The sequence below is a fragment of the Diprion similis genome, chromosome 11 (assembly GCF_021155765.1).
Source record: "Diprion similis isolate iyDipSimi1 chromosome 11, iyDipSimi1.1, whole genome shotgun sequence".
In the NCBI taxonomy this organism is placed as follows: domain Eukaryota; kingdom Metazoa; phylum Arthropoda; class Insecta; order Hymenoptera; family Diprionidae; genus Diprion; species Diprion similis.
Genome location: NC_060115.1, coordinates 6,153,090 through 6,177,697, shown reverse-complemented (window position 1 = coordinate 6,177,697; position 24,608 = coordinate 6,153,090). Strand labels below are relative to the sequence as shown.

At 37.0% G+C, this 24,608-nt stretch overlaps 4 protein-coding genes and 1 pseudogene across 9 annotated transcripts; 3 read left to right on the top strand and 2 right to left on the bottom strand.

Annotated features, from left to right (window-relative positions):
• Nucleotides 1-137: 137 nt before the first annotated feature.
• LOC124412743 lies at nt 138-1,214 on the bottom strand (annotated as a pseudogene).
• On the top strand, nt 982-4,900 carry LOC124412215 (T-complex protein 11-like protein 1). Of its 5 annotated transcripts, none has more exons than XM_046891907.1 (8): nt 983-1,326; nt 2,408-2,527; nt 2,676-2,789; nt 2,883-3,177; nt 3,273-3,791; nt 3,886-4,070; nt 4,205-4,371; nt 4,460-4,900. In XM_046891907.1, the coding sequence occupies exons 3-8, from the start codon at nt 2,686-2,688 to the stop codon at nt 4,684-4,686; spliced, it is 1,497 nt and encodes a 498-aa protein (XP_046747863.1). In that variant the 5' UTR covers nt 983-1,326; nt 2,408-2,527; nt 2,676-2,685; the 3' UTR covers nt 4,687-4,900. The 5 variants fall into 5 exon arrangements, with proteins under 5 accessions (XP_046747866.1, XP_046747863.1, XP_046747864.1 ...); XM_046891909.1 differs by lacking the exon at nt 983-1,326 and adding an exon at nt 1,347-1,512; XM_046891906.1 differs by lacking the exon at nt 983-1,326 and adding an exon at nt 2,078-2,197.
• A 578-nt stretch (nt 4,901-5,478) lies between these two features.
• LOC124412214 (regulator of telomere elongation helicase 1 homolog) lies at nt 5,479-10,187 on the bottom strand. The gene is made up of 12 exons (XM_046891905.1): nt 9,939-10,187; nt 9,440-9,863; nt 9,063-9,318; nt 8,674-8,934; nt 8,247-8,560; nt 7,951-8,157; nt 7,701-7,863; nt 7,329-7,586; nt 7,019-7,258; nt 6,403-6,918; nt 6,070-6,214; nt 5,479-5,980 (listed from the first exon to the last, which is right to left on the bottom strand). The coding sequence occupies exons 1-12, from the start codon at nt 10,069-10,071 to the stop codon at nt 5,901-5,903; spliced, it is 2,997 nt and encodes a 998-aa protein (XP_046747861.1). The 5' UTR covers nt 10,072-10,187; the 3' UTR covers nt 5,479-5,900.
• Nucleotides 10,188-17,312: 7,125 nt separating this feature from the next.
• On the top strand, nt 17,313-20,234 carry LOC124412354 (glucosamine-6-phosphate isomerase). Of its 2 annotated transcripts, XM_046892156.1 has the most exons (7): nt 17,313-17,459; nt 18,031-18,096; nt 18,233-18,367; nt 18,493-18,777; nt 19,186-19,544; nt 19,779-19,860; nt 20,148-20,234. In XM_046892156.1, the coding sequence occupies exons 3-6, from the start codon at nt 18,244-18,246 to the stop codon at nt 19,854-19,856; spliced, it is 846 nt and encodes a 281-aa protein (XP_046748112.1). In that variant the 5' UTR covers nt 17,313-17,459; nt 18,031-18,096; nt 18,233-18,243; the 3' UTR covers nt 19,857-19,860; nt 20,148-20,234. The 2 variants fall into 2 exon arrangements, with proteins under 2 accessions (XP_046748112.1, XP_046748113.1); XM_046892157.1 differs by lacking the exon at nt 19,779-19,860.
• A 1,057-nt stretch (nt 20,235-21,291) lies between these two features.
• Nucleotides 21,292-23,143, top strand: LOC124412352. Its single transcript, XM_046892154.1, has one exon. It carries the CDS (start codon nt 21,594-21,596, stop codon nt 22,836-22,838), a length of 1,245 nt encoding a protein of 414 aa, XP_046748110.1. The 5' UTR covers nt 21,292-21,593; the 3' UTR covers nt 22,839-23,143.
• Nucleotides 23,144-24,608: the final 1,465 nt, after the last annotated feature.

The following is a 24,608-nucleotide window of genomic DNA, read 5'->3' as shown; positions in this document are numbered from 1 at the left end:
AATTTAAACAGTTCTTACGGCGACCAAACTTGGACAGCGAAATCCTAGAATTTAAAATTTTTACGGGACATGCTGCTATCATTGTTCAAGTTTAGTTATAACATATTGCAACTTTTTTCCCTGAGGAGGAAAAAGAACACATTTGAAAACAAATAACGTAATGAGAACTAACGAATTCAAAAGATTTATTTGATTGTGAGTTTTACAGAAACAATTCTTGTCCCAATCGTTTCTCCATACTTCTACTTTGTCAGTAAAATAGCGGAACGTTGTATTCTCAACATATCCAATTTGGTGCATCTGTGAAAATAGAAATTGGCGTAACACTTTTATGATTAAAAGGCATAATTCAGGCATGACATTTGAGAGGTGAATTGATATTCGTACAACTATTATAGTGAATATGAAAAATCCTCCTGTGATCATTAAAGCTCTATTAGACTCCTTCATCTTCATATCAAACTTCTTTTGCCACGGGCCACAGAGAACTGGCAGTCAACGAACTGGCAATTCCAAATTCGTTTATCAAACAAGAACTTTCACCCGGTTCAGGACATTGAAAACACAATACTCTAACTGCCCTAAACTTCCGCGGAAATTGTCCTAAGATATGAAAGATGTGACTTTATCGACAAAACTATAATTATAAAGGAAAGATGATCGACTCTGAAATTTTCCCAAATTCACTTTTCTGGAATTGAGAATCCCAATTACGCTGCATTTAAAAGCTGTGCTTTGCCACATCACACGCAAAATATATGCAACAACTTTATGTATGTTTACTGAGGCCCACGTGTTATGTCTTGACCAAAGAGGTTCAACTCGAGGATCTATATGTTAAAGGAACTCGTATTATACAGGAAAAGACTTTATAGGGATCGAGGGTCGACTTCCCGGGGAAGAGGAAAGATGAATTCAAGGCAAACTACAACGATCCAAGTTGCCAGACGTTCGTACCCTTTTTGGGAGAATAAAAAAATGAAAATCAACAAGTTGCCACGAGTGAGAGACAAAGGAGTTGCGCAGGTGGTTGCCGTCTGCTTGTCGTCTGCTGCTGGCTGCTGCTGTCAATAAAAATTGACCAACTTCACTTTTCTCCATCAGATTCCAGTTGCCTTCGCTGCACTTCACAGTGGTCACACCAGCCCGCAGCACTCGTAGCAAGCTTCAAAGTTGTAAACAGTACCACAGCTGTTCCGGACGAAATTAACCATTTTTAACATGCAATTGGTGTTTGATTCTGAATTCCAGTAAATTAAAAGTGTTTTTATACCAGTATAGACTACGCCACTATTTCAAATATTTTTTGAACCATCTGCAGTAAAGGTACATGTCGATGTTACTAAAATTATTACTGGTTTTTTTTTCTTTTTGTGTAATTCGTTCAAGGTGAATGAATCATTTTAGCGATGTGTCATTCACCTGCCGTTGCGCAGTTAGCAGTGATATAGGTACTGCATTAAATTGTGATGGAATTTTCTAGAATAATTTCAATGACACATCATTATTTCGGTAGTTATTTAAAATTTTCACTTTTTTTTACACCTTTCATTCCCAGCTACAACTGCATCTTATCATGAATGTTTTTGAAAATGTAACCTCAAGATTTACTTGTCGTGTTTACAAACAGATCAATACATGTTCATATTTGTTATATACATTGGTTGCAAAGTATTATCTTTGCTTGCTAAACTTCTATTGTTCGTTCTACAAAGAAAAAAGAAAAAAGTCGTGAATTCTACATTGATTATTGATTAAGTGATTGCATGTTAATATTAATTGTACTAAAAAATAAATAACAATTTCCATATCTCATTTAGAAAAATTCTTTTTTATTCGTATTTGTTTAATTGAGAGCAAATTATCATTGTGCTAACAGTATTCATGCACTCTTAACCTTGTGAATAAATTAAATAAACTTATGCAAACAGTTTTAATGTCTGACCAACAAATTGGAAATAGCAATTAGCGATCACAAGGACCACAACAGACACTCTGGAAAGTGGCTGTGTATTTCCATACTGTCTTGCACCAAATGAAGTTCTTTTTATAGATAGCGTCTGACCTCTTTGGCTACTACAGCTATTTGAGCATTCAGCTAGTGGTCGACTTTTACTTCAAATCGCGTTGCTTCTAATTCCTAAATAATTCGTCTTTCAACTTAGACTTTAAAGTTTAATAGAACGATGTTAGACAGGTATGTCAATGAGTGAAAAATTTATCCTCGGACCTCAGATTTCTTGAGTCTAACGTAATTGAAAACCCTTTACTTTACCTAACATTAAAGTAAAGATTACCCGTTTTAATGGAATATTCAACATGGATTTGATTATGATTAATTTGAATTTGCTTAATTCTAGATTGCATTTCAGTACGATTGTTATTCATTGCTCTATTTCCACTACAGGTATAAGGTTTTACGCAGTGCTGGTGTGGTATGGGGAATTACGATCTGTTGTCTCTTGTTCAATCGTAAATTGCCAGGCTCGAAGATATTCTTTAGTTTAATTCCTGCTTTTCTTTGGCGGTCAGTACTTAAAGCAATTACTGCGATATATCCTTGTCACTTAGCTGGTGCAAATCCTAATACGAATCTACTATATTCAATACCCCCAAACTGTCGTGTCTCCAAACTTAATTGTGAATGTTAATAAACCTCAGAATTTCTGTTACAGCGGTGATAAAATGAAAAATGAAGAGGAACAGAAATGTAATAATAACCAGGCTAGTGCCCCAGTAGAAACTCGTGTGGACAATCAAAGATCGGTTGAAAATGAAAACACACAACAGTGAGCTTCTTAATTTGAAATTCTAGTGTGTAGCATCCAAGTTTTTAAACAATTCATTTTTTTTTTAAATCAACATTTTTTCCATCGAAACAGGTTTCAGGCACAAAACTTTATGGTTGGAGGCCTAACCGGGGCATCTCCTCCAAAATTTGTGTCTTTTGAAGAAATAATGAAGGCAGCAAATGGTATGACCAATATGGCACTGGCACACGAAATCGCGCTTGATAAAAATTTCAAATTGGAAACGCTAGATCCACCAAGTGACAGCTTTCAAAAAAAAGTTAAGGAAACAATGCATAACATATTCTGGCAGCTGCTAGCCCAAGAATTGGCCGAGGATCCACCAAATTACAATCAAGCATTAACTCTTCTTGGTGAAATAAAAACGGTAATTCAAAATTTCCAGTTATCAGCTGTCAAATGAGTCTGAATAGAATTTGCGTAAGTGTGTCAATATTAAAAGATCTCGTTTTATCTCCTCAGGCTTTGGAAGAACTCCTATTGCCTCGACATACGAAGATACGAGAAAACATTAACGAGGTCCTGGACGTTGATTTCATTAAACAGCAGGCAGAGCAGGGAATTTTAGATTTCCATCATTATGCTAACTTTATTATCTCTATAATGGCAAAATTGTGCGCACCAGTCAGGGATGAAAATATTGCAAAGTTAGCACAGTCGACCGATGTTATTGAGACATTTAGGGGCATTTTGGAAACTTTGCAGCTCATGAAGCTTGACATGGCAAACTTCACAATAACTTTGATAAGACCTGAGATCGTTGCATCTAGTGTTGAATATGAAAAAAAGAAATTTGCCGAGTTTTTGAAAGTCAACGAAGACGGTCTCCAGTTAACGCGAAAATGGCTGCTCAGAAATTTGGATATGGAAAAACTTACCGCACCTTCTACGGATATCAATGCAGTTCGTCAAATTACACACAGCTTGCTAACTGAGGCGTACTTGGATCTTTTAGAATGGAAATTCAATCCAGATGCAGAGGTACTTGCGCTTATAGTTCATTACAGTGATTACAATCAAAGATGCATTTACCGACATTCTACAAATACTATCCTGTTCCTTATTTCACACATAGACGCTGATGATGGACCAAGGGCGATTGGTAGAGTTACGAGATCGAACCTGTAGACTGTGCATCACAGGAACAGTGTTGCTGGTGACTAACAACACTATTGGCGCCCCCCTTCAAGGAGTAACCAGTTTTAAGAATAACGTGAAACAGCATCTCGCCGTGCTTTTGGAATCCGTTCATTCCAACGAGTAGGTTGAAACACTGATTGCGTTCAATCCCTCATGATTTTAAAATTGCTGAAAAATTTTGCAAGCTTCATGATTATCAAATTTCGGAGCGTTAACTTTGTAAGGCTTAGTTTCCCAAAATTTTTTTATTTCAGGGACCTGACAACTGCGATGATGAATATTGTACTACAAGTTACAGCCGATGTCAAGGAAACACTGAAGGAAGTCGGTGCTTCAGAATTATCTCCAGAGCTGGAGTCTCTTCTCAGTGCTCAACTCATAGAAATTGCTAAGCCGGATCATAAGATTCGACATCTTGTCAGTAAGTATCTTCAATTTACATGCTCGAATAATACTTTTCTATTGTCTTTGAACACTTTCAATTAGATCAAATGAAATTCTTTTTTCAGATATAAGAATTCGACAGTTCTTACAAAAAATCATACAATCACAGACGGCAGGTCCGCAACAGATACCTCCAGGGCTGTCGTCACTCCAGGAAGAACTTGCTGGAATTGCAGCGCAGTTTTTGATCATCGTATCCCATAATCGCAGTGTATTTGGCGAATACTATCTTGATATCGTGACCACGGCAATTTCTGGTGAAAATGCTGCGACTCCCATGAATACTGAGTAGCTTCAAAAAAGAATGTGTAGCTTTGACTTAGGAATTCGTTCACTCATACGTTGAGACGTATGTTAGTAGAATTTGAACAGAAGGCAGTTTATTTCGAAAATATTTGGCTATAGAATGCTGGGAACACAACATCCGAATTAACGTTCGTGTAACATTTTCACTGACAGTCGTACCCCAAAACCACGTAGATATATTTTCGAGTAAAATTAAACGCGTCATTCTTAGTGTTGATATATTCTTCCCATGTATCGCTATTCTATGGTCAAAATTATTTGACATGGCCAAAGAAAAGAATTATAACGCAAGAAAATACGAGCAAGAGGAATGGAAAACAGAAAAAGCAGATTTGACGTGCCTTGTCATTTGGAATGGATATTTACACTAATAATCACTTTTACCCAAGTGAAACTCTCGGAATATCGAGTTTATTTTAAATAGTACTTGTTAGAGTAGTAGACATTTTGGATAAATTTCGAATTTTGCGGCATATAAGAATGGAATGAACAAAAGCGTACGGTGATTGTAAATTTTAATGAATTCATTTACTGACTGTTAATGATATGCATGCATTAATATATATATACTTTACTTGACTTATACCTTTAAATATACCTATATTTAAACCATTTGCGGTACTAATTTAACAAATTTACAAGATATAGAAGCACGTTTACGTGAAAAGTATTAGAAAGTATACAGAATTTCTTATTAATTAAAGTAAAATGCAGTTCCTAAGATAGAACAGATGGATAGTAGCCTACAGATTGTATGCAGGCATTTTTTTATTGTGCGCATAGGCTAAATTGTGAATTGCATAATAAGTGCTAGTCGACAGATGATAGAGTCTTATACAATATTTGCGGAATGAAGTGTATGTTCATAACTGAAAGCATAAAATTAGAACATATGATTAAATCGTATTATGGGCAGGAACAGTTGTGGAACAAACACTCGAAAGTAACGCTATTTGAATAGTCATGAATTACAAAGTAACTCGCAATTTTTGTACCCACGAATGAATAAACACAATAAATATTCATAAACAACAATTGAGGATTCATTAATTGATGACAGCCAGATTTGTAAAAATAAATGGTGAATTTATTGAGTTAGTTTGCATGATTGCACGTAATACTTGATACATAAATTACATCGAAATTACTTACAAATCACATATAAATAGATATTCATTCAGAATCAAGGATTAATTTTGTTTATAATTCTAGCCTCTCTAGAAGCCTCATATGACTATCGAAGTCATTAGTGTGTTCTTTCTTCAAAAAACTCCTGAAACCTGAAATAATAAAATTCAATGCCTCGGAATTGTATGATTGAGAAAGAAATATTGGCTGAGTACAAATGACTAAAGTAAATAATTTTTACCTTTAAATAAGTGCCGTAGATTATTCGTCTTTGGGAAAAGAAGTTCTAACGTTTTCAAGAGCTGGTCGTAATCAGCATTTTTCGTGTAGCTACGAATCATTACTGAAAATATCTGATAGTTCTCTTTCGTCAGGGATCGTTTGACCTATAAACAAACGTAAGTCAGATTCGATATTGTACCATGAAATGGAAACACCTGACAGGAAAAAGGAATAAAATAGTATTGGTTAGACTACAAGTACTTCCAAGCGATTTGCTACCGAAAATCTTGAATTGATAGCATCAACTTCAAGAATGTAAGCATTAAAAGTTCGTTTGATTATTTTTACGCACTTCTTTTAAATAAGCTATCCCAATTTCTGTTTTTTCACTGGGTACTGCCTTTTTTGTTGCAATAACATTTTTTGTATGCGTCTGCGCCTCAATGTTTGCTGAAGGTGATTCAACAGATGTTGAAGGCTCTGAGAATGCATCAAACTTTACCCCTGCAACGTGAATTTTTCTCTTTTTTGCAACTGGCTGTTCAACATTCTTTGTCAGCTCACATCCAGTCCAATCCGTTTTTAATTTGCAATTGCTGAAATCTATTACAGGCTTTGATTTTGTGTCTAGCAATTTAAAAATATCTTTTTCGTTTCCTTCAGTGATCGGCCGCTGTATTGGTTTTGTTTCTGTGTATTTATTGATACTAAAATCGTCAATAACCACAGATGGAACACTTGTTTCTTGTTTTATACCAGTTTTTACATTTCGAGAGTGATTTTCCCCAAACGCACCACTACTAGTTCGTAGAAAAAAGTCTGGGCTACTTGTAATACTAGCCCCACCTTTTATATTTGGCTGCGGTAACTGTAAACGGTGTAAATAAAATAAGTACTACATATGCAAATAAATAACAGGGATTTCAGATGATGCAATGTTGTGTGTCTCATAAGCAACGGATAAATACATCACGCTCTGCTGCTCTGAAGAATTCTCTCAAGTCTTTTGTGATCATTCCAAAATTGGTGAACTTTTTGATGTGAGGTTGCAACCAAGCTGACAATTGTTTTCTAAACCCAGGGTTTTCAAACCGACAGTCACAGAGGATTATCGCACCGTAATCATTTTTATGTCTTATGACCCGGCCAATGGCTTGATTTACTGCTCGAGATGCTTCGAGCTGGTACCATTGTTGTCCCGTTAGTGACTAAAAATTAAGATATTCTAATGACTTAAGCTGATACTTTGGGTGCAATATTATTTCAGAGTCACTCTACCTCTTTATCTCTGCTTCTACTCTCTTCTAAGTATTTTTGCTTCAGGATAACTCGTGGATCTTTCAATGGCGGAAACGGGAGGCCAGTTACTAAAACAGCACGACCATTCATATCTGCAAAGTCTAAGCCTTCACTGACTTTGCCTCTGCATACAGCCATGAAAATGGCACCTTTGCATGATGGGTCTTGAATTTTTTCATAATACTCGTTCATAGTATTTATAAAGACATGTTTCAATTGACCTTCAACGTAAATTGGCTAAAAGAATAAGAAATTAATACAAAGAAAATAAATATTGTGTGTAATGTTATATATTCGTATTTAATCCGCTTCATGATTGCTAAGAGTTACATTTCAGAAATTTCGTCTCACCTTTCGTTCAGATATCTTTGTCCATATCCCAGAATTTTGCCATTCTTCTTGGCACTTCTTTAAAATTGGGTACGATGGAAAGAAGACCAGCATACCATGGGGTATTAAGCAGCTGAAGTTGTAGATGGTACGTCCAAGAGATGCAATGTATTTTGGATCATTTCTGAAAATTTAATTCAATGGTCGTTCTTAGATCTATTTTGTTATGGCCTAATTCCTTGTACAAGCAGAATGAAATGGAAACAAGTACCGTGTATTGAATGACGAATTCAAAGGATGTCCGTCAGGGCCGTTGCTCAATACGCCGACGCATACTTGACGGCCAGTGACTATATGGGGATTTTCAAGCTGCACGTCAATGGGTATGGACAGTTCGGAGATGAGCGGTTTTAATGGGGACAGAGTGCCACTCGTTAAGACGATAGAACGTATTCCTTGTTCTACTATTTGTTGCATCCTGCATTAGATAACATAATAATAAGTATAACAGCTTGAATGTTTACTGGAGATATTCGAGTTACATTGGGTATGTTTTGTTTCGATTACCCAAAACCAGGACTAAAACACCAGTAGCTAATGATTTTCCCCTCAGTTTTTGAGGTTGTTTTTAAGGCATCCCAACCGTCGTTTTTTCGACCTTTCTTCACTTCCTCCGGCATAACATGTACTTTATAACATCGTTTAACTTGATCTCTGTGGTGCAATGATGCCTGGCCACCACTGAAAACCACTCGCAGTAAGTCATTGAATTTTTGTAAGCCATTTCCCTTTCTTGAGAACGGAGAGGTGCTGGTCGTTGACAAATAAAGTACAATTTTATCCAGTTTATCAATTACCAAAGTCTCTTTGCCCTGGGTCAACTGTAATTCAAGGAAAAAAAATCCAGAGCGTGAAAAAATTGTAACAGTAAAAAGTGAAGAGGTAGCGTGTAATTCTGATTTTTTAATTGATTTTGATCCTTCTATGTACGCACCTCAGCTTTCTCTAGGAGCTCAAAAATGTATCCCCCAGGAAAAGTTTCACCTTCGTCTTTCTTTTTAATTTCTATACCATCAATCGCCTTTTCAAACTCTAAAAACATTGCTTTTAGAATGCAGAGATCTTCTGGAGTAAAGTCTTTCTGAGATCCACTGACAGTATCGAAAGCAGGTTCACCTGAAGATGCCTCATCCGCCACATCTTTCATCACTGTGGTGATCTCATCTATACAAATGGCTATATCTGTACTGCTAATCTATATGCAAAATATTTCTCTCATTAAAATCAAAATAATACAAAAAGTCAGGTGCAATGTAAATAGTGAAATTATTTTTGCAAATAGACTGATATATATGACAATGATTATATATTTCAATCCTTTACTTGCAGGGAAGCAGATTCTTCGCAAGTCTTTTCAACATTGTGAGCTTCATCCAAGAGAAGAATATTGTTCTGTAACTCGAGACCTTGCGCTTTTCTTGTTTTTGGATCGAGGATGTAATTATAGGGCATAAAAGTGATATCTGCCGACTGCTTTAGTTCTTTGGATAAAAAATATGGGCAACATCTCATCTTCTGTCCAGTTTTTACCAGATCTTCGATATCAAGAATTTCTTGGCCGAAAATAGGATCCAATTTTCTGTATAGTGAGACATGGAAAAAATAAAACCGGTTTATGAGAAGTAATATAAACATATATAAATAATATCTGTACTGATATATCTACATAAAAACTATCGACTAGTTTCATTGACGTTTACCTAGCATCGACGTTATTGTAATAATGACAAGTGCGAGACTTGACTTTTGACTGACACATGTGAATTTTCGTTGCAGTGTTAGTTTCTTTGGAAACTTCGGGATGAATGCAAAGCTGATCCCTTGAGCCTAATACGGCAACTTTAACATGTTTGTAAGAAGTTCTTTTGAGCTCTTGCATAGCTTGCGATAACTGTGAATGCGTTCTCGAGGCATAAATTATTTTTGGCATGCCCCAGCTGAAGTTTGTCGGCTGATCCAACTTCCCAGCTGCTTTCTCCAGGGTTTTTGTCAAGCCTTCAAAAAAATCGCCTCCAAAGGCTGGCTTCTCAATTGGTCCCTGTAGAGCCTGAGATTGAAGCTGCGCCTTCTTGACTAAGAGCCAACTTAGCGAGGAGCACAAAAGGCATAACGTTTTTCCAGTTCCTGAAAACATTCTTAGCATTTTGTTAAGAAAATTCATGTTGAGAGTTATAAAAAAGTTGACCAGATCCATCATACCTGTCGGTGACTCCAGCACTCCATGTTTTGCATTTTGTAAACATTCGATGACTTTCTCCATGTATCTTTTTTGCACGTCATATGGTTCAAAAGGGAAAGCAACGGTGATACCATTTATATCAATGTCCGGCATTTTTTTCTTTTTTATATAAGTAAATATATCCTATAACAACCAATTTCGAATGCCTACTTTTCTGCTACAAGTCACATGGCAACAGTTACATGCACATCTTTGACGTTTCCGCGCCAAAAACAACCTGAAAGCGTGAGAGCATAGAATGGTTGAGAGAATAAGAATACGGTTTTAAAACTAGACTACAGATGTCGCTACCTTAGTTTTGCCAGAAAAAAAATGAACCAGTTTTCGATACATTCAATAGTTCGATTCGATAATATCGATTTCATTAAGACGATGTTCACTACGATTTTTTGGCGGGCTCTGTGACGTCACGGCAAACATTTGACAACCGATCGAGTCGCCATCTTGATCAATCTTGGTGATCAGTCGTCAGGACCGAATTTTCTTGCGACAGAAGTAATTGCATATAAAACGTGAGTTTGCGGCTTTTGAAAATAAAAAATATGCAAAATGGACACGGATAAATAAACTCGTATTCGAAATAAGGTGTTTGCCATAGGTAACCATAGTGTTTCGTTCAAATATCAGCCAATTCGCTAAGGATGCTGGTTGCGTATTTAGTTTTCAGAGATCCCGATGCATTCAAAGGTCGCAATGCGGCACGAGTGAGTTGCATTTTGATATTTCTTTCTATATTTTCCTCGCATGTTGCATGCCGTGGTGTTGCTTGCGATTTTGTACCACTCGTGGTCAATGTTTATTGCCAGTTTTTTTTGCCACATCGCAAAGTTGCTAGCGAAAATGTGTTATGCAAGATTTAATACCATTCGACAGTGCAACCCTGATTCCAACGTATTTCTGAGGAAATACGCAATTCAAAGAAGAAGAACCGCGTTGCGCGCAGCTCGTATAACGTTTCTAACCGGTCGAGACTTGCTTTTGGCCGCCGCGTAGCGTGAATCGCCAGTCAGTCGCTTCCGAGCAGCCGGAGCGGATAGACGTATGCTGTCAGTTCCGAATTTAGATCGCGTTCTTCAGGTAGTGTCACGTTATTCGATCAGTGTATTCCCACCAAATTCAGCTGTGAATAATACAACGAACAGCAGCGTGCAGCCCAGAGAAAAAGCGACTGAAGGTAAGTTTCGTGCCATAGAGTTTTCACTAATTTGTGCGATCTCAGCTTTTAGCGATTTCGATTCTCGTCTCTCTGCGTCGGGTGTCAGTTTCTTTTCATTTTTCGCTTACTGACTTCCTGGAAACGCGTATTTAGATTGTTGGCAAGTTTTTTTTTCAATTAGCCGGTTCACGCAGCTACCTATAGCACAAAAAGTAAAAGTGCAGAGCGTGGAATTCAGGGTTGTTAACGTGCCGATTCTTAGATTATACGCGTAGCTTTCTAGATTAGCTATTAACAGATAGGAATTTCTCTCGGGCAGACTTTTGAAGACAGTGACAAGTATTTTGTGACAAGATAACATTCTGATAAGCTACCATTGAGGCCGACCAAATGTTCTGGTAAAACGTACCTAATTGCGAAAAGTGATTTCGTTTGAGTTCGTGTCTCTCATTTTGGACTACTTATCGCGTCTTTCTCTCGTGGATATACAAGGTAACTTAATATTATCGCCTCATAGGCTACTCCGAGGCTATCAATATGTTCCTCGTGAAAATCTGTAACTGAAACGATTTTTATTTTTGGTCGGAATTTGTCGTTGTTCAAAATTGAACAATCCGGGAGAATCTGATGCCTCAGAACAGCTGCCGAGCGCATGAAGGTCAAATGACGATCGGCCGGCTCTGTTCTTGTTTTGTTTTGAGCGATCAGGTGCTACCTGATCGGCGGATTTCAAACGGCTGTAATCCTCAAGCGACAAATTTTCTATGCGAAGGAAAAATCGTGTCAATCGATAATTTTCAAGCGTCATTCTTCGTGTGTATAAAGAAACTTATCGGACTTTGGCCGAATTTAGGAAGAGTTTCGGTGGTGTCCAAGGGTGCGTTGTTTATACCTAGCTGTGTTGCTGCGGCGCATATCGCGGCGACTCGTGCAGCGTAACGTTCGAAAACAACAACGAATCTCTGTTTGTTTGCGATCCACTGCGAGTATTTCTTGGAATTGGTAATCCTTTACTTCGTAATCTATTGTAACAAAAGTTGATACATTAAAGCGTCGTATATTTATTTCGTAAATTCGAATGCTTTGTCTTCTCGACAACTGAGGTCTCGTTCTGAAGTTATGCTGGATTAAAGTAAAATGACACATTTTATAAATTACGTGGTGATCGTAAATTGAAAAAACGAACGAATGCAAATCATAGATTGATGTTCATTTCTCATGTTATGTTTTTGAATAACTATACAATGAATTTCGAATGGTGCTATATATCGGTTTTAAAAGTTACATTACTAACCTCACCTGTGTTATCTTACCTGATTACAGAAAAAAACTGCAAGTACGTTGATTGGCAATAGTAATGATCTGGACTGAAAAACCCTGTCAATGAACTTTGGAAAACGTGTAATATCTGAACAGACGGATTTATTGCAGAAAAGGAACCGGCGAAGGTGAATAACCCAAATTATATCTCACTTTGCGATACAATTGATAACACGTTCTACACTCGGCATAACTGAACGCTGAAACTGCATGCGCTTCATACCAAGCATATGGATTTTGGATATGTAATATTATTAAAATATGATGTTTTACGTGATTCCAGAAATGACTTGCAGTAAGATTGGTCGAGGTTAAGCAATATCTGCATCGAGTGGCCCTCTCAATATATATGTATATTGGAAAACAATGCAGAAGCTGATGAGGTCACAATTCTGTGAAAGAATAAAAAACAGGTACACGTTCGAGATTATTCCTAATTATACTATCACGCTTCGTTCGTTTTCATAAATTTGTCAGTTGGTTGAAATTTATTGTTATTCAATTTTGCCTGTATGTGTTTTAAAAATAAAATACTAATAAAATGCTGTTACTCCACTTGTTTACAGGGATAGACTACATTGCAGCACCATTCACCACAATTAGTAACGATCTGAACAAACTAACCTGATCAATCGATCTCTGAGAATAAAGTGGAACCATACCAACCACTACAGTGAACAAAACAAAAAGGTACGGGATTGATATGATTTTTAACTACATTATCGCTTTTGATCGTAAACGATTTCAGCTGTGTACTGATTTATTGCATTTATTCAATAGTTGTGCTATTTTATTAGCTTTATATTATTAATTTCTACAGATCAACTGTTAATACATCAGTTGATTCTTCAAAAACTACTGAAAAATTATTGCGAATTTTTTTTTTTTCCCATCTCAGATAGTCTGTAGTTACATGAAATTGGATCCAATGATATCGTGTGACTAATATTCTGTTATATTGTTATTGCAGTGTAGGAAGTGCATCGCTTCACCATTCAACCTGAGATGCTACGAGAACTACTATTTGTCAGGTGTGGAGCATCCCGGAGGAGGTAAAAATACTTCTTTTATGCAATTATTGTTTGATAATTCATGGTAGGAATTTGAAGCCGAATTTTGTGCTTATCCAACATGCGGTGATTGAATATAGAAGTAGAAAACAGTAATAATTAATTTGTGAACTGAAGACTCGTTTTACTAAATTAATTCGAGTTTCCTTTTCTGTTTTTTCCAGAGTCAAGCAGAGACATCCGAGTGACTTCTCCATCATGCTCGGCAACGTTGGTGAGTTTGCATGTGTTTAGGTTACGGGTATTTCCCTGGGTTTCCCCTGTCACGTGGCGTGGCGGTAACAATTGTTGCACAAATCTTCGATTTCTTAGCTGCATGGATAGGCTCATTCGCGATCGCAACGGTGCTTGACTTCAGTCCAGTTATTTTTTATTTGCAACCTTGTTTACTACAGCTTACCTAAAGTTAGAAATTTTGCACGTTGCCAAACGTGGAATGAGCATCGCGACAGGTAACCATTGCTTACTCGACATTCGCGAGACAGAATTGTCTTAACTACTGATGTAATAATCGACGTTTTAATTTACCAATGATGTCGTTTAAGTGGTGGATTAACCTGAGGTTTCAATGTATTCAAACGATTCTACATGATGATGTTCACACGATTGCTTAAACAATTAAATTTCAATTGTAGTATAACGTTACTTAGTCAAATTGCATGTTAAATCTTGAATCAATTTGAATTTTTTAACAGTCAGCAAGTACTGATTAATTGCAGGTTTAGTTCGCTTAGAAAAATGCTAATTAGCATACAGGATGTTTCTAATCCATTTTTCAAAAAGTTGATGTACCGATAGTCAGCTAGTATTCACTAAAGTAATACATATCTGTAATAATAATAGATTTGAAGTTCCATATACTGAAATAGTGTTATCATTTGTTGAATGTCGCTCTTCTTTGTATCAATGCATAACAACTGGCTGATTATGGTACAAAAACATTTTACTCCCTACAGCTAATCAACAAAAAAGTAAGTGACAGTGCCCACGGCGCAAATGAAAGAGAATGATGTGTGTTGGAACGAATGGAGAATCGTATAGATCGAATATAGGTAACCGGGTAGGTAGGTGGGCGTTTTGGGATCCGTCGCGGAGGTTATACATGTGTGTATGAGTCTCTCGTTTCAACATTTTCGTTGGGTGGTTCCGTTATTGGGAATCAGGCGAGGGTAGGAAGGTCGCGATCTGCCGCGATGTTACTAACTTTTGTAATCCACAGCGTCAAACGATCATAGAGATTTTTCTTCTCAAACGCATAAAAGTCTATGTACAAGAGTCTCCAGATCATTTGTTGGCTTTTGAATTTTAACGAGGTTCAATTTGCCATTTCTTGATACTCTACAATCAGTTTTCAGCTATTATTCAATTCAATTATTCAGTCATTCCCAGTCATTATTACATTCAATTAATCTCTGTGGTCGTCTGAATGGGCAAAAAGCATCTCTGGATCATCTATCGCGTTCCGTGGTACGCTAGATGGGGAGAGATGTTGAGCTCGAAGACGTCGCGTCGAAGAGGACCGCCGACCGTCACGCCACACAATAATGCATGCCTTTTCTTTACCCCAAATCCCTCCCCGGAATTGGTTCGCATCTCAGAACAACAATCCGCATTGCAATGTGTCGGATTCAAAAAGACGCAGATGCGGATTGGGTTTCTACAGAATTTTGCGACAATTCCTAGATGTATAAAGTTTCTGCACGCCTTAATTGGCCGCGCCTTTTTGCGCGAAAATTAATTACGGGAATCGGACGCGCCTTTTGCGCGTAAATTTCGTAAATGGTATGTGAGAAAGTAAAGCACTCTTTGTGTGTTGAGACCGACTCTTCACTCAATTTTCTTACGAATAATGAAGTTTTCAAATTTAACCGCGCCTTTTGCGCGTGGACTTCATACTTTTCGATCCTGAGATCCTCTTGTCTTTTTCAGCTAATCAAACCTTTCATCTGTTTCAGCTAGTCAAAAACCATTTGTCTTTTTCAGCTAATCAAATCATTTGTTTGTTTCAGCTAATAAAACCTCTTTTTTGTTTTTAGCTAATCAAACTTTTTGTCTGTTTCAGCTTATCAAACAATTTATTTGTTTCAGCTAGTCAAACCTTTTGTTTGTTTCAGCTAACCAAACTTATTGTTTGTTTCAGCTAATTAAACCTTTTGTCTGTTTCAGTTAACCAAATCTTATTGTTTTTTTCAGCTAATCAAACCTTTTGTCTGTTTCAGCTAACCAAACTTATTGTCTTTTTCAGCTAATCAAACCTTTTGTCTGTTTCAGCTAATTAAACCTTTTGTCTGTTTCAGCTAACCAAATTTATTGTTTTTTTCAGCTAATCAAACCTTTTGTCTGTTTCAGCTAACCAAACTTATTGTTTTTTTCAGCTAATTAAACCTTTTGTCTGTTTCAGCTAACCAAATTTATTGTTTTTTTCAGCTAATCAAACCTTTTGTCTGTTTCAGCTAATTAAACCTTTTGTCTGTTTCAGCTAACCAAACTTATTGTTTTTTTCAGCTAATCAAACCTTTTGTCTGTTTCAGCTAATTAAACCTTTTGTCTGTTTCAGCTAACCAAACTTATTGTTTTTTTCAGCTAATCAAACCCTCTGTCTGTTTCAGCTAATTAAACCTTTTCTGTTTCAGCTAATTAAACCTTTTGTCTCTTTCAGATAATTAAACCTTTTATCTGTTTCAGATAATTAAACCTTTCGTTTATTTTAGCTAATCAAACCTTTTGTCTGTTTCAGCTAATCCTTTTTTCCGTTTTTTGCTAATTATGATCTTTTTCCATAGAAACTAATCACTTTCTTGCCTCTTTCAGCATGTTAGTAACTATATATATATATATATATATATATATATATATATATATAATATATATATATGTATCCTCACCTGTTTTGGTCACAGAGTTTTATCGGCTTCACTGAAAAATTTACTTTTCATTATTTGGTCATAGGTGTGGTTTAGGTCCGTTTTCTTGTTTTCAGTCGCCGATGATCAGTTATATGGCCATCTTTTCTTGGATCGCGATCGCTTTGTATTTTACTGCACAAGCAGAAACTAATTGGTAAAAATGATTTACTCAAATTAACAGTCTAGAAAACAAATCATTTGAAAATTCTTGACGAACGTACGTAAGATCAATCTTACAAATTTTCTCCGTGGAATAGGCCTTATGGGGAAACCACGTAAAAAAAAAACGCGCCGAATGCTCTACCTCTTGGGGTGGTGTGGAAACGAGCATATGTAATTCACTTAATTTCAATAAATATATTAATAATCATGATTTATTTTTCTGTTCGTATGCAATTTATTTTAATCCTAGAACTTCTTAGCTTAGGTTGTAGTTATGTAAGCTTATATGACCAATACAAAATTTTATAAATCTTTTTTTTGCATAGATCACATTTTATTTGTTTCAACCACTACAGTTACTCTTTACAGTAAAAGAATATTCTGTATTATTCACTATTTATGTGACGTTAAGTACGATAGAGTAGGGATCTGTAACCGAAATGCATTTACCATCCACCTACGTAGAAAATTAGTTCCAAAATTTTATTGTTGTATCAGAGAGCGCTGCTAAATCGGTGACGCGAGTAACGTAATATTTTAGATAAGGTTAATATTTAAAACGTTGACTGAAGATATATTTTCACTCTGATCGAAATCATTCACCATTTGTATTTCTAATAACATGTATCAAAATTTACAGTGCTCACTGTTCAGCTCAACATTTATCACGCTAATTAACAGTCATACGTTCAACTTGGTTGAATGATTTGTTATTGCGAGTTATCAGTCTTTCGGTTTTCTTACGGAAGTGACTTTCAAATGTGTCGCGCTGGTGTCGCGTAAATAATTAGTCAGCTGATCCAGGCGGGTTGATTATTATCGTCCTGAGAACCGCGACTTGCAGGTTAGTTGTCACTTCCAACAAAGGTTTGATACAATCATCATTTTTGATGCCTAATCTAGATTCCAAGGTACTTTTCTAGCACTCATTAGAGTTATATGCTAAATCATATTATCGTAGAAATTGTAGAACATGATAATTTCGATAGGAAACGCTTAAATATATTCGATTCCGTCTGACACATTCCGTGTAGAAGGTCAACGGTTATTGACCTCCGAAATGAGCAGAAATATGTCCTCCTTAGCCTTTTTTTGTCCAGAGTGCGTTTTACGTGCAGCCTGAGGCAGCAAGCGGTTCCAATTCCACATTTAACGTCCGTGCAAATATTTTACCGAACTTCCAAAACTGCTATTATTATAGCTTGTCGTTATTGAATAGTAGGTGTAAGATATTCACTCCATTTTACTTCCAATCGTATCGGTTGTTCATTATTAATATGCCTGCATATTTCTTATCAGCAACAGCTAAGATAAACGGTCAATAACATGTTTTTATCTGCCCATAACAACCCACTGTTCATCTTTCCATTCCACGTAGACTTTAATTTCTGATTTAAAACAGAACTAACGGGTTCCACTTTTTCATTGCATATTGCAGTCGAGACTAGAGGACAACGTAGCCAATTTCAACTTTGTTGAAGATTTTACAGCTGCCTTATCAACGGTAAGTGTGGAAAATGAATTTTTAAAAAAAAACAAGTACTCACTTTTTAAACAAAATGTAAATGACAAAAAAATTCGTATTTGTATTCTGAATAATAATGTGCATTAAAATATCTCATCTTCTTTAAATTTCTCAGAACTGCTAAAAATGCGCTTGGTAATCTGTGACACAGTTGACTATGTGGCTGAGTGGTCGGCCAAATACGTGATGAAAAGAATCAAAGACTTTAATCCTAATGAGAATAAGTATTTTGTAATGGGATTGCCTACAGGTATGTCAGAGTTAGCAATTTGTGATTTTTCTGAAAGTCTGATTACAAAGATAATAGGATGGTTCATTGCTTGTAAGTATTCAATTTTAATAGCTTTCTGAATAAAAACTATGTTCGCTTTTCAGGGGGTACACCACTCGGTATGTACAAAAAGTTGATAGAGTATTACAAGGCTGGAAAAATATCATTTAAGTATGTGAAAACTTTCAACATGGATGAGTACGTCGATTTACCCAGAGATCATCCCGAGTCCTATCATTATTACATGTACAACAATTTCTTCAAGCACATAGACATCGATCCTAAAAATGCACACATATTAGATGGCAATGCGCCAGACTTGGTAGCCGAATGCAATGAGTATGAGAGAAAAATCAAGGAAGCCGGAGGCATCGAAATTTTTATCGGAGGTAAAACTCTAATTTATCATCTTTCAGATTCATTCGTCAATATTTTATCACTATTAACCCTTTGCCCTACAACTACGTGTCAGGCTTGTGCTATGTCGATCGTGCCAAACATGAGAATCACAAGTGAGAGCTGTAGTATTTATACGCGTAGACCGTCCTTGCTTTTGATTATGAGCCCGCGCGATCAGAACTCACATCGTAGGGCAAGGAGTTAACTCCTATTCCAGAGTAAAATTAGAGAGTTATTGATCATATATTTGACTATTTTGAAAAGTTGGTTTCCTCTAAGAGAAATCAGTAAACAGAAATCCTTAGAATTCGTTTGTTTTGAATGCCGTAACTTTAAAGTTTAAAAAATATTTCAAACTATTTATTCAATACATTTATGGTTTTGTTGCACAAACTCAGGTATTGGTCCTGACGGACATATTGCGTTTAACGAGCCTGGATCATCCTTGGTATCTAGAACAAGAGTCAAGACTCTTGCTCAGGATACTCTAGAGGCAAACGCTAGGTTTTTTGGTAACGACATTAACAAAGTTCCAAAGCAGGCTCTGACAGTTGGAGTTGGTACTGTCATGGATGCCGTTGAAGTGATGATTGTTATTACTGGATCTCATAAGGCATTTGCTCTCTACAAAGCCATAGAAGAAGGCGTTAATCACATGTGGACAGTATCGGCTTTTCAACAGCATCCTCGCACGCTGATTATTTGCGACGAAGATGCGACCTTGGAGCTTCGGGTTAAGACTGTGAAATATTTTAAGGTAAATGCCATGCTTCCGCATATTGTTGGGGTTAACTTTTTTCTACATTTTCGTAAATCTGCACTGGGATTAACAACTTCATTTTTTTGAGACAATTTGACTTCAAAATAAATTCATTTGATAACTTCTTTCTACTGTCGCGTACTTTTGCGAGCCTTTCTTCAAAACTATTTTCATATATTGTGTTTATACGCTTATTGAAGTAGTCTTTCTAACTGGCATCGAATTGTTTAGGCTCTGAGCGCGGTCCATCGCAAATTGATCGAAGAAGATGGAGCTGTGTTCCCTCGCCGATCTTTAAGTGATGTCTAAAATGGTAGTTACTTATATCTATCATAATTTATCGATCTACAAATAATCCTGTAATAGAAAAACAACTCTCGAAAAATGCAAGTAATTTGCAACTTTCAATACCTAAACCAATGGCACCTCAGGGCACTATAACGATCGATGAACATTGGTGTATTTCGTCTATTAATCAAAATTTATAGCAAGCTATATTGCAAAAACTAGCTTAAGATTTGTGTCATTTATTACATGTTGATATAAATGATAATTCTTAAACTTTTGCTTCTAATGGTATATTTGTTTTTATTATTTCAGAATCTGTGGGGCATTCACAGCGCGTTGGTAGAGGAGGCCTCCATACTACCTGACTGAAAAAAAATTTGATATTCCGACCGTCTTGGCGTTGAAAAAAATAGACTGACCACTGCATCTTTTTCAAATATCTCCGGTATTAAAGAAATGCCGATTTTTGCCTCTGATCCAGCAAGCGAAAACTTACCGAATTGTTACGGATAACGATACTGCGAATTGATTCCACGGTGGTAGTTTATGAAAAGTTTCAGAGATGTGGTAGAAATTGGCCGTTTGTTTGTAAAAATTTGATAATTTTTACTGAAATCAGAGAAGTTCACGAGTCTCAATAGTATTTTTACAGTTCGTCGGTATATCGTGCTCAATATCATTATTTTTTTCAAATGAAAAATGCCTGATTCCTGCCATGTTACTCGCAACATTTGTTACTTTCAATTACTACCACTGGATTCAGTCCTCGGTATTGTAAAAATGATGAATAGAAAAAAGATGCAATTATATTGCATATAATGAGCAATAACAATATGATCAGGTATAAAAAATACATACCAATAAATATATCAGAAACTATATTATATTTACAGATTTTTATCAGTTATACATGCAACGTATAATGTTTCGTTGTTTTTATTAAAATACACTATATTATAATAGTATACATATATAATGTATAATAACTATTCTATTATAATGTTTACATTTTGTACGCGGTTATGTGTTTTTTCTGGAATAAAAATATCACATTTACAAAAATTTTCAATTTCTTGAATCTTTCCGTAACTAATGCATTTTCTCCACCCCCTTCCTGCCTATGCATATCGTATATCGAAGTGCCAGTTTTTTAGTGATTAGAAGAATAAGAAAACCGCAGCTCAATGACGCACGTCTCCATATCCTCCAATAATCATAAGTGACCTCCAGTAAAGAGGCAGAGTGAAACTTGTGAAAAGGGCAGCGAACGCCGAGAGTGGAGGGGAGCATATCGCGAACGAAATTGCAGCACAGTATGCGCAACGCGGCCAGCTACGTGCGACTGTCAAGCGATACATCGTGCCTTGCTTTTCTGCGAAAAGTTTTTGTGATTTGACTGTTAGAACAAGATTTTTTGCAATCATCGGTTGCAGTTCCGTGTCTTACGACAGCAAATTACTCATCGCAAAGATCACGTTACTTTCGCGCAAGTAGAACAGCAACGCGGTATTAGCCTCCGCGGTACCTACATTGTCAGTTCATATTCACGTGTGGAAGTCGCTGATGCGTCACGCGTGACGCGACACGTGGATACCAGTGTGTACAAACTGGTGGAACATCGATTGAACCATCTACACTAGCTCACAGTGGGCGTTTCATTGATAAATACTAGAATCCGGAGAGGGTCAGAGATTATTATACTTAATGTTCGCAGTTTCGCCGTAGACCTGGGCTAACTGTTTATCGTATGGACTAACGATGACGGACGAAAGAGCAAAACTTGGCCAGGAGAAAATCGATGTCGTCCTGCGCGATCTCGACGCTCTTTTACGGAAAAAATTTGGAGATCATCTGATTGTCGACAGTTTTACAACGAGTAGTCTAGTTCCTCCAGGAGAAAACTACGGAAGCTCGATGCTTAAGGTGGAGGTGATCGTCAGACGCGACGGGCCGAGCTCGGAGCAAGAGAAATTGTCCCTTGTCGCTAAAATGGTACCGCCGACCGAGCTCCAGAGGAAGATGTTCGACAGTCCGTTCACTTTCCGGAAGGAGATGAACATGTTCAAGGTCATCGGACCGGCCTACAAAGCCTTGGAACGCGAATGCGGCATCCCGGAATCCGAAGTCTTCGACATACTTCCGAATTTCTACGGCGCAAGACTCTCGCTGAACGAGGCGGAGGACACTTTCGATCACGATGCTGTGATCCTGATGGAGAACCTCAAGGTGAAGAACTACGCCTGCCTGGACAGGATGATCGGCGTTGACTTGGCTCATTCGAAATTTCTCGTTGGCGCGCTGGCGCGGTTTCACGCCTTGGGTGTCGCCATGAAGTTAAAAAAACCAGAATTGTTCAAGGTCATCAAAGAGCATGCCAAGTCGGTGGGATACGACGAAGAAATGCCTGATGACGACACTGAATCGGTATTGGCTATTTTGAAGAAGTCTGCTCTTCTGCTCCCGCATCTCGACAGGATTGAAAAGGCGTTAAGTACTTTTGACACAGAGGCTTGGACCAAGGAACCAGACGAGCCTTGGGGTACAATAGCTCATACAGATCTCTGGGTGAACAACATCATGTTCCGCGACGACGCGGATGGCAATCCGGAAGACGTGAAGTTCGTAGACTTTCAGAATTATCTCTACGTAAACCCGATGCTGGATCTCGTTTTTTTCATCGTCTCGAGTTGCGAGAGAAACGTACAGGATATGCACATGGACGACCTGGTCGATTTGTACTACGAAAAGTTCATATCTCATCTTGTGAGATTAGAATGTGACGTGACATTATTCTCCAGGGAGTCGTTTGATGAGCAGTTTGAGGCCGCAGCCAAAGTCGAGTATTTGCACTGCATGTTTATGACCAGAGTTGTAAATGCAGATACTCAGAAAGACCTTAACATGAGTAGTCCTGAGCAATTGTTCAGCAATGAGATTGCAGAAGAGTGTGGCAAACGAATGATCGAGATCACGATGCAATTTGTTGAGAAAAATTGGTTGTGAACTATTATTATCGTTGCGAAAATTGGAATAGCTACATTGAGAGATTCGGCAAAATTGATCGAACCTTAGCCTTCACACAAAATATAAGCTTCCAGGTCCTGCGCACGTGGTGAATGACAACTCGTCGGGAGATTCGCAGAACGAGGATTACTTGATGATCCTTTTACGGAAGATTCGAAAGAAAGAATTGCAAAATGGTCTACCAGCTGTTCGGTTTATTACGTTTGAACTTTGCACCGATAAACCGTTTTTATAATTTTGTCACGATTTTTAAGTAGCCTAGACTCTTGAAATTACACTTATGATTCTCCAGTAAATTTGTTTAAAGATTAGTGAGTATTACATGGCTGCACTCACAGATTCTTTTAGTTTCAAATTGCACTCCGCGACTGATAACTCTCGTATTTTACCCTCTAGTTTAACCGTTATAAATTATGTGCAGTAGGCACTCAAGATTAGTCGTAGAAAATAGATAAACTATGTTAATATGTTTGCTCCTCTTTTGATAGACACTTTTTTTTATAATTGTATAATGTATATAAAACTATCATGTTAATTTCGTGTCGAGCAAGATTTTGAGTTATGATGCCCATCCTGATCTCATGAGTCTTAGCTACGAGAAATAATATATCAATTATTTTATGCAGTGCCTCTGCATGTTTCTGATACTCATTTTTTTTTCAGATCCGTTAGTGCTATAGAAAATTTTCATGTGTTTGCGTAAAACTGTTTTATCACGCAATATTTGTAAGAAATTTCATGGCTGTGCATATTTTATGTCCAATAAAAGATAAACTTTGGACGGTCATTTGAGAAGCTTTTATTATCCCAAGTTAACAAGTCAGCCGACTGCAAATTGGCCAGCAAATAAGATATTTCGCGACGACGTTTAGTATATCAAGTCTCTAATGGCGAGCAAATAAGATTTGGTTTATAAGATTAAGAATATGGAAATCGAATTTACTGTATTGGCGAAGTTTTGATTGTACAGCAGTACAGCTCTGTTTATTGTCTTGTTGGATGTTCATGACTGGCGTTATGTAACTACTCCTGACAGTGAGTTGAACATCACCTGCAACGTGGATTTGATTTTCACCTTGACGAAAAACTGCCACTTGTCTTTGGTAGTCAATTACAATAAATTTAATTCGCATACTGCTAACAAAATTTATCCAGTTAGTTACAGGGATTTACCAAAGAAAAAAAATCAGCCAGCAGAATTGAAGTATAATCTTGAATTTCAGTTTATGAGGAATGACTGTGAAATAGGTACAACCACATTCCGGGACGAATGGAATCAGAGCCTCATGTTATATTCCTAGGTAATTACCTGAAAAGACGTATAAATTCCTTGGTATAAAAAATTAATGAATCGTTGCAGGAGCCTTATGCTGTAACAAATGTGTCTCATTATTGCACAATCTGTTTCGTAAGTCATTTCAAGTAGGATTTGTTAGGCACTAGAAGTTGATATTATCCGAGAACGTCCAATGAGAGAAACTGTTCATGTGTTGTGAGAGGCGCTACAAATATTTGCGAAAATCTACTAAGAATAAATATTGTCTAATGATCTCGATACTATTTTGCAGGAAGAAATTGGCGGGTGTAGAATCTGCTTGTCATTAGTTTCATAACGAATACCTGGTACCTCTGGGTCAGAACCATATGGAAGCTAGTTTGCGCGAGAATTTTTTACCGGTATATCTATATCCCGGAATAATGCGTGAGAACAATTTGATTTTCGAGCGTGAATAATATATGATGTGTGCG